The sequence below is a fragment of the Coccidioides posadasii genome, chromosome 1 (assembly GCF_018416015.2).
Source record: "Coccidioides posadasii str. Silveira chromosome 1, complete sequence".
NCBI lineage: Eukaryota > Fungi > Ascomycota > Eurotiomycetes > Onygenales > Onygenaceae > Coccidioides > Coccidioides posadasii.
Window position 1 is genome coordinate 5,060,075 of NC_089407.1, and position 16,132 is coordinate 5,076,206.

Genomic DNA, 16,132 nt, shown 5'->3' on the forward strand with positions numbered 1-16,132 from the left:
CAACGGCGGTTGTGGCGGTCATGATCGATGGCTGACGTCTGATCCATAGGCGCGACACGTGATGATAGGGAGCCACAGCTAGGCCGGGTCGGTGCTAGCGCGCTCTGATAGACGACGATCTTTAGGATGAAAAGCTTCCAAAACGCAATTCCGGCGCAGGTTCAAGTTCGCAAGACGGCAAAGCGAAGCACCACATCCAGGCTCGGGGAGTGAGCTCACTCTTCCCTCTGATGGTATTCGAATCAACCAATCCAATTTTATTCCTACTGATCTAAAGGAAATAATTTCTCTCCCCCACACACCATGCATAACGTAAGGCAGACCGAGATTGCAAAAAAAAATAAAACACCGCCCCCGGTTCCATATCCCAACTGATAATACTTATCTAGCTCTCCCGCACCCAAATAACCAAACACATCCAGCGCCTTCTCACCCGCTGGCCCACTGACGCAATTCGTCCTTCTTCCGTCTCCGTCCAAACATACCTCCAATCCCGCCTAACACCACCCGCCCCGGAGACCCAATCTACGTCGCGCTGGTCGCAACTCTTCCACAAATCCTCTCCTCCTTCCCAGCCTTCCACCGCCACTTCTTCCACACAGTCGAGCGAGGAACCGCTCCTCTCATCACAGAATGTTAACGCGCTGTATTCCCTGCTGGAGAACAGATACCAGAAGAAATATCCGCTGCCAAACTCGCTTCGGTATCCGGCCAGTCAGTCGGACTATTTTGATAAATTACTGAAGGAGTTTGAAGAAGCGCCCCAGCGGAATTGGCTGGGGAGATTAGGAAAGAAGTTTGGTGGAATTTTGAGGTTTAAATGATAGGAAAGCTATACGTGGGTTGGATTAATGATAATTGATGCAGGATCCTATAAATATAGGAGCACGCGATGCGAGTTTAAGTCTTCGGAGATGATGTGTGAATAAGATAGATTGGCAGGCTACATGTATATTACTTCCGTTTCGTGATCGAGGAGGTTGGGACGAACTGTACTTTTATATAAGAGATACCTTACGGGCGTAAATTTTTGGCTTTGTTTTGACGCCAACAGTGGAAATGAAAAAAGTGATTTTCGATTAGAAGCCTGGACAGAGAAGCCGGATTGAACAGACAAGCCAAAGTGGTATTTAATATCCTGTAACACACATAATGCTATATTACCTCAGAAAAAGCAGCAGCCCAAAATCCGGCAGACATATCGCGTATATACATAACAATCTTGACAGTATCAAACAATCGCCTTAAGAGTATATCATCAAAAGATTTCCAAGGTAACCCACGTGGGTAGGTTTTTCCGTTTTTGCTCGCTCAGAGCATCGGCTTCACATCATCCGCAACCTTGAACGGTGCCTCCGTCTTGGCGCGGACTTCATCGACAGTGACACCGTCGGCAAGCTCGATCAAAGTCAAGCCATTGGTGAAATCGACATCGAAGACGCAAAGGTCGGTGATGATTCTGCTAACACAAGCACGACCAGTAAGAGGGAACTCGCACTGCTTGAGAATCTTGGGGTTTCCCTTCTTATCGGTGTGCTCCATGGTGACCACGACCCTGGTCTTGGAGGGGTTAGAGACGAGATCCATGGCGCCGCCGAAGCCCTTGATCTTGCCGGGCAACATCCCTATGGAAAATTATGTTAGCTGACCACCCTCAAATCCAACACAGGTGTAGAGAAATCTTACAGTTGGCGAGGTCACCCTTTGCGCTAACTTGCATAGCACCCAACATAGTCAACTCAATGCGTCCAGATCGGATCATGCCAAAGGACTCATCACTGCCGAAGCAGGATGCACCGGGGAGCAATGTGACGGTTTCCTTGCCGGCATTGATCAAATCGGCGTCCTCCTGGCCCTTCTTAGGGTAGGGTCCAAGACCGAGGATCCCGTTCTCCGACTGCAGCTGAACCTCGACGGATGGGTCAACGAAGTTGGGAGCCAACATCGGCATGCCAATACCCAAGTTGGCATACATTCCGTTCTTGAACTCCTTGGCGGCACGGCGGACGATGCGTTCTCTCTTGCTGGCGGTATCGCCCTTGCCGAGAGCAGACATATCAGCCTCGTTACCCTCCTTAGCGAATGTGTATTTCTCGATCTTCTTCTCGGTGGTGCTCTGGACGACACGCTTGACGTAGATTCCGGGCAGGTGAACCGAAGCGGGCTCGATCTCGCCGACCTCAACGATGTTTTCGGCCTCGACAATGGTCATCTTGGCATTACGACCCATCGCGCCGTTGAAGTTCTGGGCAGCATAGCGGAACTGACAGTTACCGAGCTTGTCGGCCTTCCAGGCCTTAACAAAGGCATAGTCACCCTTGATCGACTCCTCCATGACGTAGCTCTTGCCGTCAAATACCTTGACGTCTCTGGGTTGGCCGTACAGAGCAACTGTGCCGTCAGGGTTGTTTCTGAGAGGAAGCTCACCGGTCTGGACAACAGTTCCAAAGGCAGCTGGGGTGTAGAAGGCTGGGATACCAGCACCACCTGCACGGCATCGTTCGGCCAAGGTACCCTGGGGAGTCAATTCCAGATCGATCTGTCCAGAGAGATACATGCGTTCAAAGGTCTTGTTCTCGCCAACATAACTAGCAATCATCTTCTTGATCTGTCCGCTGGCCAAGAGAAGACCAAGACCGGCACCGTCGACACCAGCATTGTTACTGACAGCCGTGAGGCCTGTGATCTCGGGATTCTTGTGAACGGCATTGATCAAGCTGTCTGGCACGCCACAAAGACCGAAACCACCAGCCAAGAGTGTGGAGTTGGATTTCATATCCTTGATGGCCTCCTCGGCCGACGACACAACCTTGTTGATCTCATTTCGGGCAAAGGTGCTGGAGAATGCGCGGATAAGGAATTTTTGATGCTACAGGGAAAAAAAGGACCAAGGCGTCGGTCAGCCCAGGCTCGTCTTTCACCACAAAGCAGAAACGGGGGGAGGGGAGTATATCATACTCTAGTGGGGTTTGCAGAGAACTGCCTTGCAAGGCGCAAGCAGGTGATGGACTTCCGTAACTGCATGGTGTGATTATGTGTATATGTCTGTGTGCACACAAAAAGCAAAGCGGAACCCTCCTTTTCTTTTCACTTATTCTCGGAAAATCAAAATTTCTTTTTTGTTTGATGAATGCGTTTGGCAAGACACACAACGCTGACAAGAAAATTGAAAGAAAGAAAGAAAAGGCCTAGCAGCGCGGGGGGAGAGAGAGAGAGAGAGAGAGAGAGAGACAGAGAGGAGAGCGTCAGAAAGAGAAAGGAAGGACGGATTCGACAAACAAGGATGCAAGTCAAAATCTCGATCTCATTACCCGATCCCAAGAATTCCTGCTTAATCCACCTACCGGGCGGCAAGGCGGAAAAGAGTCGAGGTAAAAATCTAAGCTTTGGGGGACCTGATGGAGGCGCTAGCGAAGGGGCCCACGGATAAATTCAATGGAGCTTTCTTTCGATCAACGCTGTGGCAGTGAAGTAAAAGTATATATAACTATGACAGAGCCGAACTGCTTACAGGATAACCATAATAGAATAGACGAAGATGCAGAGAACGTCTTTAGCCGACATCACAAGCAGCCCATGATAAATACGACATCAACAAGCCTGCGCGAGGAGCAAAAGGGGGGGAGGGGGCGACAGCAATAGAGCGGAGAAAATGCCGACTGCCACGGAGGCGGGGAGGCGGAAATCTCCCATGCGTCGCCTGTTAGCGTGCTAGAGATCGACGGCAAAGTGCTTTTCCCGGCATTCTTGAGGACCCGGATGCCACCCGCTCTCTAAGCAAGTCATCGCAAGCTTCATGCTCGTTCAGAGAGACACGTCCTGTAGTTACTTAAAGGTCGCCCGCTAATAAGCCTGAGTACGAGCTCAAACCACGCCTGACAGCCTTAACCAAACAAGACCCCCTATCCCCAAAATCCCACGACGGTCTGTCCCATTCCCAAAACACCGGCGCTACCCGCGCTTCCTCCCGGTGGGCTGTTCGTGGCATTCCAGGAATCCTTGGCATCGGAGGTGGGCGCCCGGACGGTTTCGGTGTCCAGATCGCCAGCCAGACAAAACCTCTTCCGTGGCTTGCCGCGTTTTCTGGTTTTCCCCTGCTCGGCTCGGGCAAATTCGGGCGGTCCGGCAAACCGGCCGCGATCGACCTTTCGGGGGGGCGGTTTTGGTGGTTGTGCCCGATCTTCGTCATCTCGCTATTATTGCTCTGGACTATTGCTTAACGTGTAGCGGCAAGTCAGGTTCATACTGTATATGTGAACACACGATATCGGTGTCGACAATGAAGGTAGGAATCCTCGAGTTCTGAGCCCTTCGCTCCCGTTGAGTGACGGGATTTCTCGCCGATTTCCGTCCGGCGCAAAAAAAAAGCCGCCCTGCCAAGCATTCTAGCTTTCCGGAAACTGGCGAAACTATTTCCCCGGATCTATAATTCCGCACTGTCTCGGCTGATATGACCTCGAGCAACTCCTTAGGTCTGGACGTGATGCTAAAAGGTAGAGAGGAGAATGCGCAGCATGGTGCTCTGCTCGGCAAAGCCACCCAGAGTTGAAACCAACGGGAATCTCTATGCTGCTTTCAACGCCAGCAATTAAAAAAAGCCAAATCGCACCTCGACGCCTGAGGAAACCTTTCTATGTCCATGATACCTTTCGCTATGCTACGCCGCAACAACGCATAATCTTGAGAATCTATAACAATATAAAAAAGAAGCTTACGAATGTTAATGGTACGGAGGAATAAACCCACAAGAAGACCCATGGTCCGACAAATCCGATTTTCCACCCCGGCGCTGTTTGCAAGTATGTGTCCCGGTCCCAACCAGCTAATCAATCCTTCTATAAAACCCGACCGTTTATGCGCCCGCAAAATGGACCCACTGAAATCGAAACATTCGATATAAACCCATGCAAGCCCTCATTTAATGAAAAAGAAAAAAAAAAAAAAAAAAGAAAAGAAAAGAAAAGAAAAAAAAAAGAAGAAAGAAAAGAAAAGAAAAAAGAAAAGAAAGAAAAGAAAAAAAAAAAAGAAAAAAGAAAAGCTTGACACGTGGGAATAGTACTAAAACTGAAGGGTGACGTGAAGCCGCGAAACAACGCGAATCCGCACGAGGAGCCGAGGAAAAATTAAGTCCAAAGAACAAGCAAAATATAAAAGGGGTCAATCTCAGTGTTTGCGTTTTAGAGGGTTCGATGGCGGAGATGGTGATGGCGACGGTGAAATTTCTCGGGCCGAAACATTTACCCCTACCATTCGGCGCCAGGCATGTCAGTAAGCTCCTTCGCCCATGATCCACCCGCAGCAGGCTCAAGGGAGGCTTCGTGAGAACTACTCTGCTTTTGAATCCGGGGACGAGTATTCCTCATACCTTTATTGTTCATAGAAGTCACGTCTTCGTATGATGGTGGGGCGTCGGACATTTCGAGATCTTGTTGTGCCACTCCATCGGCGGGCTGCTGCTTCCCCTTGACAGGTTCTCTAGTGGGCGGCCTGGCATGCCTATCCATCTGCTCCTCTGAGGTCTTGAACGGCGGCGGATCGACCGTATTTGTAGGCAGGTCCGGTGAAGGTAGGTCTCTAACGGCCCGGCATACTGGATTGGTGAGTTTTTCCTTCAGAGGATCATTGACGTATACTAGGAAGTAAGGCGACGGCGAGTGAGGTCCTGTCTCTGGCGCGAATATTGTTGACAGCTTCTTAATTTCCAATACCTGCTCGTCGTTATATTCACGCCAGATTTTTTTCTCGAAATCAAAAATATAAATCCAATAATGACCAGCTGAGGCCGAGCCCCGATGAATAAACACCGCATACAGACGGTACGGGACTCTTTCGTCTTCAGCAAACGTATTCTCGAGGTGCCAACCGAGCTCGGCGATCCGTTTGTCGATCCCTGAGAAGCCTATTAGCAAACATATGCGCCCCCTCCCCCCCCCCCCCAAAACACGGTATTTAAAAAAAGAAAAAGAAAAGAAAGGCCTAGGTCTCGACAACCGGCTTAAAAGGGCATCGCCAAAGCAGCTAAACTTACACAATATTTCATCTTCCGTAGCCTCCTCGAACCTAGAAACAAGAGCTATTGTTGATTCTTCGACACCAAGGCCATCATCATTAATTTTGGAGCTTTCTTGGAGGTCCATAAACACTTGTAATTTGTTTCCAAGCATGTCGAATACTTCGGGTAAAGGCTGGTTGGCCTAGAGTTCGCTTTAGTCTTCACTCGGCCAACAAAAGGTAAAAAATTCCAAAAAAAAAAAAAAAAAAAAAAAAAAAAAGGTATACCTTGTTGTAGAGCTCATCCCTGCGTTTTTCTAATCTCTGTAGCTCGTCCTTTAAACGCCATTTCTCCTGACGCTTCCTGTGGATTTTATCATCCAGTGGCGTGTCCATATATCGATCAAGATATATCGTCTCTCTCAACTCCAGGTGATTGTTTGATTTGAACGACTGCATTTGAACCTGGTCAAATTGCACTCGCTGGATTTGAATCTGGAGAATCGGGGGAGCCTTGCTGATAGTGCCGTGTTGCTCCGCTTCCACGCCACCAATGTGCACTTGTTGCATGTCAAAGGCACCATCAAGGGCTGAATATATATCACTGGATTGTCTTGCAACGTCCACTTTAATATCTGACCATGGCTCTTCTTTGCACCGAACACCGTCCGACGTTGTGATGTATGACTTTGTTTTGCCATAGAAGAGTCTGGGAAAAAGTGGTCAATGGTAGATCAAATAATAATATAAGCCTGACTTACTCAGTGACAATATCGAGTTGTCCGCCGTCTGCATCATAGCCTTCGGGCTTAACGGCACACTGTGCTTGGAACAGTACATTATTGATCACTTCTGTGACATCCTGCTGTGCGCCAATCTCTAGTTCCTTCTTCACGCTATCAGGTACTGGACGAGGCGGAACAGGCGGCGGTCTATCAGGAGGATTCATTGGTTTACGCGTCGAACCTTCCTGCGCAGCTGCAGGGCCATTGGCGGGCGCGGCAGCTGTAGACTCAACAACAGCCCCGGGTTCTTGAGGCTGTACATTCTCTTTATTGTCGATTCCGATTTCGATACTACTTGGGTCAGAAGGGGGGACAAGGGTTGCCTCGCTATCTTCACTACCTTGTCCTTTGATAGGTCGTGTGGCCAGAGATGAACCAGCATTACTATCAAGGTCAACATCGGGTGGTAAGAAAGGACCGTAAACTGGCAAATTTGGTTCAGCTAGGGATTTACGTCGAATTGCGGCCTCGTTTGAAGAGCTAAGAAGCGTCAATCTCGCAAGTTCCTGGCTCGGAGTCACACAACGTGTCGGGGAAGACGCCATGTTCTTAAAAAGCGAGCGTAGTTCGCGAATAACTGTGTATCTGGTTAGCCATTAAACGAATAGTTATACGAGGACCTTTAGCAACCCCTACATTTTTGGGCCCGTTCGACTTCAGATCTGGAAACTGTTCGCGATCCGACTTTCTTGCGCCGTAAGCTTTCGTCGTCCAGCTCCATTTTTTGTTTTTCAAAGTGAAAGATCATATTCCGAAAAGGCGTCACCGTAAAATAGAATTGAAGTAGGCTGTTGAGGTAACATGTGTTGCCGATATTGCGTAGACCCACTGGCCATTCTTTAAGGTCGAAATTGTCTGGAGTGAGATCTTCACCAAGCGCCTTCTTCAGCAATAAGCTCTGGGTCTCATCTGAAATAACCTTAAGGGCCTTTCGGTAAGTTTCGATCTGTGCCGGATCCTCTGTGGCGAAGACTTGAAACGCCGCAAGGATAGAATCGTCATCTACTGTACGGTCAGATATCTGAAAGAGTCGATAAGCTTCGCCAATATCCATTTCATCTGATTGTGCATCGCCGGTACGAAGGAAGTATCGAAGGTGCTCAGATTTTCTTTCTTCCGCGATTAATGACAGCGCACGCTTAGCAAGTTCTTTAGTGGCAGGCATATCGTCGACCTAGGGTATCAAGGTGCATTAGATATCCTAGCTCTAGCAACACGGGCTGGGGACCGTACCTTTGCAGCATACATGGAAATGATGAAGTCGTCAGGCGTATCTTGTTCGGCACCGAGGAACACAAGGGCTTGTTGCATGTCCGATACACCTAGTTGCGGCGATTAGTTATCAAGCGGTTTAGGGTGACCATGGCAGATAGGCAACCCTACTTTCTTCTGCAACTGATTTTATCGCCTGACTACGGCGATAATCGCCAATCCTTGCAAGCTGCCTTCTCGGTTCTGCCTCATTAGGAGAGTCCTCTAGTCGTGCAAAAAAAGATCCTATTATAGTCTCATCGGAGAGGCTTCTATCATTGATATCAAGCTGGAAAAACCGATAGGCGTCCGGAATGTCATCGTCGGCGTATTTTCCCTCTGCGTATTGCTCTTCGATGAATTCGGCGATGGTTTTGCCCTCGAGTTCCCCCCTCCAATGGCCGATGGAGCGGAGACATTTGAAATAGTAAGAGCTTCGATCCGGATCACACTGGACCTGATTCCGATAAGCTTCGATGATCAGTTCGCTCGACATATCCTCTGTCGCCCCCAAGTCCTGGTAAAATCTAGCACCGGTTCAAGATATTAGTTACTTATCCGTTAGGCATAGCGACGCAGGGCAAGGAAGCCGGGCTTACGGGGGTTGGGATTCTCTTGAGCCATTGATAGGAAACGTATACATCCTTGAATCTGACGAATATGGTCAGCGCATTGGCTTAAAGGGAGGGGGAAAAAAGAAAAAGAAAAGAAGAGGAAGAAGAGGGGGCTAAACTCGCGTACAATTGTTTGAGCCAAGCAGGTAACTAAACTGGGTGGAAGCTGCTTCCGCCGAAAAATCCAGGAAGTACGCCTCCTTTTCATGCTCGGGGCGCTGTTTCATCAAGGCAAGCAATTCATTCGAAAGGTCGTCAAGGAATATGCGTTCGGGGTGGTGATATGGCAGGAGAGAAGACTTCACTGGGTTAGGTGGGAGCCAGCAGTTTTTATCTTCCTATAACCGCAAGAATGCATGATATGATGTCAGAACGTGGACTCACAAAACCATTGTCACAAAACGGTTCTGGGGGGAAGAAAGGTTGCAAGAGAGAAAGAGCCTTGCGCACCTTCAATTTGAATCCTATGAATTCTAAGAGGCCTTTGCAAGGTGTCCCTCTGACACCAAATGATGTTGTGAAGCGTTTATTCCCAAGATCTATTCCGCGGCTTCTTTCCGGCTCATTCAATGCAATGTCGATATATGCTTTTAGAGTGGCCAAGACTGTGATAGGAAGCGGATGACTGATTCCTTCCAAGCGATCAGGGCAAAGCTTCAAAGCTTCTTCCATGCGCTCTCTCAATAGATGCTCGTCTACTAACAGCCTGACACTCTGAGGTGTGAGATATGGGGCAAAGAATTTCAGTGAGAACTCGGCGGTACATTCCGGAATAGAACAAACAAAGTAGTACCGTTCACTGTGTCGGGTGCGTGAGTCAAATCGATAGTCCGGATCGTCTTTTGCTAATGTTTCAGAAACAAATACCAGATGATGAAGGTGATCTAGTCTCACTTGTTTCGGGGCAGTATATGTGATGGCCAGTTCTATATGATAGCGACACCACATACAAACCGCAGAAACCTTGAAGACATTACCGCAACATAGTGTGCTGATGTCCTGTGGGAGTTTTGTCTGGTTTGGCTTGGTTAGGTAACGATGAGGGCAGTGATTGGGTGCGACAAATTCTGGATAGTCATTGGCATCCTCCCAAACCGGCGGGACATCTGTGAGGAGATTGAATCCTTGCCCTGAGGGGGTTGCCGGGTCGTAGCAGAGAACATCTTGGATGAAGCGGGGGGAGGTCTTCCCTAAAAGTGCGCGAAACAAGAGTCGTCAGCGTCAAGCAGTAGGGCATCGAAGTGATACGATCGATGGTTACTTACCTGGTCGCCCAAAGATACGTGGTTTCGGAAACTTGAGCATTCGGTAGAGTGTTCAGGACGACGTCGCGAATATTTGGGAGGGTGTTTTCCGTTCAGGAATTTGGACGACGAAGCAAGACGCCCGGCGGTTTCCTGGCGTTGTTCCAATGCAAAGACCTAGAGATATATAGAGAGAGGGTGAGGAAAAGCGTGTTCGGCTCCTCCCGAAAAGCTGCGGTCGCCTGTGCTATCGGGGCGATGAGCCTTCTATCCCAGAAACATCGAAGCTCATTGATTCCAGCGAGGGGCAGTAGCTGGCGGCAGGAAAGCACGAGGCGCGACAGACAATTGAGAATCTTCCAGGGGGCGCTGCTCAGATGTGCCCAACAGGACCAAAGCGAACAGCCAGAAGCTATAACGTTACAAAGCTTTGGTCTGTCTGTCTGTACATATGTGAAGCTAGCTGGGGAGAACCTTATATGGGGTGTAACTAGTATGTTTCTGACCACGACGAACGATGATGATGATGGTCGCCTGGTTGATGGAAAGCATCTGGTGCAAACACGCCAAGACGCCCTGGTGCCGGGGCCACACCTTTGAACCTCCATATCATTACAGGCGGCGAAACTCATCTCGACTCCCGTGCACCGGCTCAATTGAACGCAGCGCAGCAACCATGTCCTCGTCAGAAGAGCAGCAGGTGTACCATCCGAAGGATGCCATCTCTACCGCAGCCAAGACCACGCTGATTACCGGCAGCATGGGTCTGTTCACCTCCGCCGTACAGAACACCCTCGCAAAACAGAACCTTGGGCCATGGGGTGTCTTTACAAGAACAGGCAGCACTATCGCTCTGTTTGGTACGCAATTGTTTGACATAGCGAATAATAATAATAATTCGGGGCAATTAGATGGTCTCAGAGGGGCTGACGTTGACATTGACCGCAGCGACAATGGGCGGCGCCTATGAGTTTGTGAAGACCGCTTCCGCAAACCTGCGCGAAAAGGAAGACTTCTGGAACGCCACCCTGGGTGGATTCTTTGCCGGCGCAGCCATGGGCTTCAGAGGTGGGCTTCAATCTTTCCAACTTTTCCTTCCCGCAGGACATCTAGAAATTCATGATAGTGTTCTGGTAACTTCATTCATGGTTCTGATCTTGTGTACTACGCAGCACGTACCTTCCCCGCCGTCCTTGGCTACGGTGCCACCGTCGCAACCGTTCTCGGCGTATTCGAATATACCGGAGGCAGACTTGAAGGATACGGGACGGAGACCAATGTGGACGAGTATGACAGACGGGAGTCATTGAGAAAGAACTATCGTAGCCCGGGAGAACAGACAATTGCCGAGCTGGGCGAGGGAAGAGGTACGTATTTACTCCCACTTTCGGGGACCCGCGGGTTCGTCCTTTTTAACACAGTCCTAATGCGATTTTTTTTTTTTTTTTTTTCTCTCCAGGAATTTATGGCCCTGGCTACGCAGAGAGACGACAAGAGAGAATAAAGCAGAACTACGGGATCGACGTACCAGTCGCCCAACCCTCGGCCTCTTAAACCAAAAAATTTTATTTGTTCTGGCAGTGTTCATCTTATGTCTATCTTTCAGTCATTGCATGTAGTATATGGTGCTCTGGATGTTTGAGCTCAATTAGATTCCAATTTTACATATTTTCCCCCCACAATCCGGTTGACCATTCGCCCTCTGCGTGACCTTTGATGGGCGAAGCGAACCGCGTGTCCATTGGAAATTGGCATGGATCAAACGGGCACAGCATTGACAGAAGATGGTTTGCCGGACAGGAGCTCCACCAGAGTGACTGGCCACCCTCCCTCAGCCAGCCCAAAGAGCATCCTCCCCCCCTCAGACACGCCCAGACGACACGACCACGCAGCGTCTCGTCGCCCTCCTCGCTCGCTATCGTTCAACTTCGCCCGGAAACGACGACTCGCTTTGCCAAGCCCCATTCGACGGCATCACATGATCATATTGTCAGCCACATGATTACTCATCTGTGTAAATGACGTCGGGCAGTCTGTGGCGGTGCAGTGTTCTCTCCTTTTTCTGGAATCACCCCTTAAACTCCACTAGTAGAACTCCGTACCTGGTACTTCCAACACCGGCGAAATGAGGCCGTCAGGGCAGGTACCCTGTACCCAGCAGCGCGTAGTTCGCACCCAAATCGTCTCGCCGGATTCGCAGTGCGTGTAACGGCTGGCAGAGCGGCGAAAAAACAGAAAACGCAAATCGTTCTCTTCATCTGGACTCAACCGAGACAGCAAGAAACATTTTCTCATTTGCACTGGAAAACATCCCTGTAATTTATCGAAACATCCCAAATACAAAAAGTCGTCAGCAGAGCGCCGGTTCAACCAGCACCAGCACCAGCCTGCCCCTTTTTTTTTCACAACCCCGGTGGTTTCGTAGCTTTGTAGCCATATTTTACGATAGAGTTATTTATTTATTTATTTATTTTTGTAATGAAATAATAAATAGGGGATACGGGTGCTCTGGAGACGTTAGATTCATAAAAACCTTGGGATCTCCGTCTCCCGATTTCAAACCAGAGACAACCTTTATCCTGGCCTTACAGTATACTGTCCATTTCTCGGTGTTGGGACAGCTTCCGGCCGGATTGGATCTTGTTCCGACTCCCAGAACTGGCTCAACTTTCTGGTACCGTACAGCCCACGCATCGCATCGCTCCCCTAAGACGTCATTCCTCCCCCCGATCGTCCATTCGCCCAACAACGTTGCCCTTGAACTCGTTCTGGCTCGCCTGCACCGTTGCCTGATCCGAATCGGCGATGCGACAGGGCTGCGAACACACTGCCTTTCTGCACATCTTCCCGCTGCTCTGGTTGTCCCAACTTGTGCTGCCCGAAGCTTGCCGGCGTTGAGCTTGTGAGTCGTGACAGCAACGCCGCCGACGAAGCCACCATAACTATCGTCCTGTCCCTATCTTCGGTTAACCACACTTTTTTTCGCAACTCTGCCCGGATGGACACAGTGTGAAAAAGCAAGAAAGGACCTCTCAAATAAGATTGCTCTTTTTTTTTTTTCTTCCCCTTCTCTTTCTCCTTTCCCCCTTTCTCCTTCAATTCGATCGTACCCTTTCCGAGTACTATATAGCGAACGCGGTCGCCTCCCGCCCCTCTCACCCGGTGACGTTCGAGGGCTCCGTAACAAGCCCAGTTTTATTTTATTTTTTATTTTTTATTTTTTATTTTTTTTTAAAAAAAAAAAAGAAAAAAGAAGGAAAAAGAGAGAGGCCCGCCATGGCCACCTCCATGAGGCCCCAGACGCCTTCGCAGGACGTCCACTCGCCCGTTCCCAATGCCTCCGGTCAGAGCAATCTCCACCGCAGCCACACCTCCAGCTCTCGGCCAAATTCCTTCGTCGCATCCAATTCGATCCAACCCACCGAATTCCAGGTACGAACGGGTATTAGCGAATCCTCCTCCGCCCCCCACCAGTCTCGATTCCACGAAGAGCTAAGCCAGCGCAGCTCGTCCTTGATAGATGGTCATAACATCGGTGATGTGTCGCAGAACGATTCCCACCCGTTACTCTCGCAGCAAGCAGCCCCGCATCGTTCCGGAACGCTGAAAAAGAAGCCGTCGTTGGGCAAGAAGGGAAGTTTGAGGCGGGGCGGAAGTAAGCGGAGCAGCCGCGCAGGCAGCGTGAGGAGTCTGAGGCTGGGCGAAAAGGAGAAATACGACGTGGGAGAAAACGAGATGAATAGCGCTTTCTACGTTCCCATCCCAACAAAGGGAGCTCCGACGGAGATCCTTGCCACCAGGTTTCAAGGTAATATGCTTCCCCCCTCGGCTTGTCACATCCTGGCGTTATCCATGATATACCCCCCCACCCCCCCAATCCCCCAAGAGCATCCCAGCCATGTGTGCTGACTGTGGAATACAGCATGGCGCAAAGTGCTAAAGGACCTTATCGCCGTCTTTCGAGACATCCAGAGATCTTATGAGACGCGAGCTAAAATTCTCCTTTCTGCCTCAAACTCGATGGGCAATATCGCGATGCCGAGCACCTTTTTACAGTCTGGTGGCATTGCAGATGCCGCCATCATACTCAAAACATACCATAAGCAGGCGCTTGCAGAATGCAATAAGGCCAAGGAAGTGGAAACAGAAATTATTGTCCAGTTGAATAGCCTCAGAAACGACTTGCAGGCAAAAATAAAGGAGATCAAAGCCCTCGCAGGTGATTTCAAGAATTCCGTTGACAAAGAAATGGAGGGCACGCGTAAGGCCGTGCGAAATTTACATGAGGCCCTTGGACTAGTTGACACCGATCCTGCCGCTACATCTGGAAAAGGTGATCCATTCATCATAAAATTGGGGGTTGACAGGCAGCTTGAAAAGCAACTGTTGGAAGAGAATTATCTTCACAAAGTAAGCACTCCACTCCAGTCCAGTTTCAGATGCGATACAATTGCTGAGTTCTTTAAGGCCTACCTTAATCTCGAGAGCTCCGGTCGCGAACTTGAAGCTATCGTTGTTGGCGAGATACAGAAAGCATACAGTGCTTATGCAAGCATTCTAAAACGCGACGCGGACTCCGCGTACGATGCCGTCGAGCGATTGCGAGACGGTCCTCTATCAATGCCAAAGGATCGTGAATGGAAAGCTTTTGTGTCGCATAATGATCATCTAATCGACTCCAGCATACCCATGCGAAACATACGCAACATCACATATCCTGGGAGTGATCATCCGGCAGCGGTAGAAGTTCGGGCCGGGATGTTGGAACGAAAGAGCAAATATTTGAAGAGCTATACCCCGGGATGGTAGGTTTTATTCGATAATCAGACCCTGATGAATTCTATATTCACCTTTTCTTTTTTTTTTTTTTACTAGGTATGTCCTATCGCCAACGCATCTACACGAGTTCAAGTCTGCGGATCGAATTAGATCTCAGAGTCCGGTTATGTCGCTGTATCTACCAGAACAAAAGCTTGGCTCTCATTCTCAGCCCGACTCGTCGTCCCACAAGTTTATGCTCAAGGGACGTCAAACCGGGTCGATGCATCGTGGGCATGCTTGGGTATTCCGGGCTGAATCGCATGATACCATGCTTGCCTGGTACGAAGATATTAAAAACCTAACCGAGAAAACCGGCGAGGCACGGAACGCATTTGTTCGGAAACATGTACGTACCCTCAGTGGCGCAAGTTACAGAGCTGCATCTATCAGCAGTGACGGCGTTCTAGATGAGGATGAAGCAGATGAAACCCCGTATTCTGCTGAACATATGTTACCTCCACGTGGAGCGTCCCTGGATGAACCTCGGTGGCGTTCACCCCCTGGGGGACGATTTCCAAGTGAAGTCCACTTGAATAGAACACTGGAGGCCCCTGAGTCTCCGTCCAGCGAAACAAGCTCTCGTGGTCGAGAAGGACCTTTGGATTCGACTTTTCGTGAAGCCGGGATCCACTTCACCGGCCAACAACACCCACACCAACACACGCATTCGCACTCGCACGAAACAGAGCTACCGGATACAATGCCAATAAATTCTCGCTCTGGCTCCGTTCGTTCCACGCTCTCTAAGAAACCAAACCGGATCTACGACGAATGGATGACAACCCATCGTCCCGTACCTCCGCAAACGCCCACACATGAACAAACCAGCATTCATACCGACCAAATATACAGTCCGTCTCCTCAACTCTGCCGCACCGGAACACGCGTTCGCTCCATCGCATTGTCCACTGGTGCTCCCATCGTCGTGCCCGGGGATAGTTCCCACCCAACCCTACATCCCGAACCGGATACCTCAATCTTATCCACCCAGCCTACTGGCACAAATACAACAGTTCCCAGTCTCACGACCGCAACATCACTCGGCGTGCTTGGTAGTGAGATATCCGCCCAAAACACATCTCATCTACCGAACGGGGCAAGCGGCTTCGGGCCTCCTATCGCGGATCTGCACGATGCGCAGAGCAACACCCTCAGCGATGTCGACCGCTCGGCGAAACAGCGAATGACGCCTGTGTCAAGCCGGACGGGGACGGTTAGCGATTTGAAAGTACCAGGGCAATATCCCATGGCAAGTAGCTAAACAGGGATCTTGCCCAAAAAGTGTCTGTTTATTAGCTGCACGTTACTCGGTTAACAAGGCTGAGTACATGTTTTTCTTACTCCTCATCTTACTACTCTCGGGAATAATTTTTTTTTTTTTTTTTTTTTTTTTTTTGCCCTCTCAAATATAAACATTTTAACTCTT

General features: G+C 49.6%; 5 protein-coding genes across 5 annotated transcripts; 3 read left to right on the forward strand and 2 right to left on the reverse strand.

Annotated features, from left to right (window-relative positions):
• Nucleotides 1–191: 191 nt before the first annotated feature.
• D8B26_001438 (uncharacterized protein) lies at nt 192–1,061 on the forward strand. The gene is made up of 2 exons (XM_003065438.2): nt 192–312; nt 390–1,061. Exons 1-2 carry the CDS (start codon nt 304–306, stop codon nt 822–824), a joined length of 444 nt encoding a protein of 147 aa, XP_003065484.1. The 5' UTR covers nt 192–303; the 3' UTR covers nt 825–1,061.
• D8B26_001439 (uncharacterized protein) lies at nt 745–4,210 on the reverse strand. The gene is made up of 3 exons (XM_003065439.2): nt 2,959–4,210; nt 1,687–2,869; nt 745–1,625 (listed from the first exon to the last, which is right to left on the reverse strand). The coding sequence occupies exons 1-3, from the start codon at nt 3,022–3,024 to the stop codon at nt 1,312–1,314; spliced, it is 1,563 nt and encodes a 520-aa protein (XP_003065485.1). The 5' UTR covers nt 3,025–4,210; the 3' UTR covers nt 745–1,311.
• A 1,033-nt stretch (nt 4,211–5,243) lies between these two features.
• Nucleotides 5,244–9,946, reverse strand: UBP2 (ubiquitin-specific protease ubp2; the record flags this gene model as incomplete). Its single annotated transcript, XM_066123538.1, has 11 exons — nt 5,244–5,890; nt 6,029–6,194; nt 6,280–6,700; nt 6,753–7,353; nt 7,413–7,950; nt 8,010–8,098; nt 8,160–8,554; nt 8,627–8,678; nt 8,769–8,979; nt 9,092–9,831; nt 9,907–9,946. The coding sequence occupies 11 exons, from the start codon at nt 9,944–9,946 to the stop codon at nt 5,244–5,246; spliced, it is 3,900 nt and encodes a 1,299-aa protein (XP_065979612.1).
• Nucleotides 9,947–10,508: 562 nt separating this feature from the next.
• On the forward strand, nt 10,509–11,567 carry D8B26_001441 (uncharacterized protein). The gene is made up of 4 exons (XM_003065441.2): nt 10,509–10,745; nt 10,834–10,953; nt 11,058–11,252; nt 11,345–11,567. The coding sequence occupies exons 1-4, from the start codon at nt 10,562–10,564 to the stop codon at nt 11,437–11,439; spliced, it is 594 nt and encodes a 197-aa protein (XP_003065487.1). The 5' UTR covers nt 10,509–10,561; the 3' UTR covers nt 11,440–11,567.
• Nucleotides 11,568–13,161: 1,594 nt separating this feature from the next.
• D8B26_001442 (uncharacterized protein) lies at nt 13,162–15,967 on the forward strand (the record flags this gene model as incomplete). The annotated part of the gene is made up of 4 exons (XM_003065442.2): nt 13,162–13,693; nt 13,808–14,295; nt 14,353–14,690; nt 14,761–15,967. The coding sequence occupies 4 exons, from the start codon at nt 13,162–13,164 to the stop codon at nt 15,965–15,967; spliced, it is 2,565 nt and encodes an 854-aa protein (XP_003065488.2).
• Nucleotides 15,968–16,132: the final 165 nt, after the last annotated feature.

Excerpts from the sequence above, each read along its gene's own strand:
- D8B26_001441 (XM_003065441.2), top strand. The coding sequence starts at position 10,562 with ATGTCCTCGTCAGAAGAGCAGCAGGTGTACCATCCGAAGGATGCCATC. Across the intron at positions 10,954-11,057 it reads CGCAGCCATGGGCTTCAGAG|CACGTACCTTCCCCGCCGTC; the intron begins GTGGGCTTCAAT and ends TGTACTACGCAG. Across the intron at positions 11,253-11,344 it reads CGAGCTGGGCGAGGGAAGAG|GAATTTATGGCCCTGGCTAC; the intron begins GTACGTATTTAC and ends TTTTCTCTCCAG.
- D8B26_001439 (XM_003065439.2), bottom strand. The coding sequence starts at position 3,024 with ATGCAGTTACGGAAGTCCATCACCTGCTTGCGCCTTGCAAGGCAGTTC. Across the intron at positions 2,870-2,958 it reads TCTCTGCAAACCCCACTAGA|CATCAAAAATTCCTTATCCG; the intron begins GTATGATATACT and ends TTTTCCCTGTAG. Across the intron at positions 1,626-1,686 it reads AAAGGGTGACCTCGCCAACT|GGATGTTGCCCGGCAAGATC; the intron begins GTAAGATTTCTC and ends AATTTTCCATAG.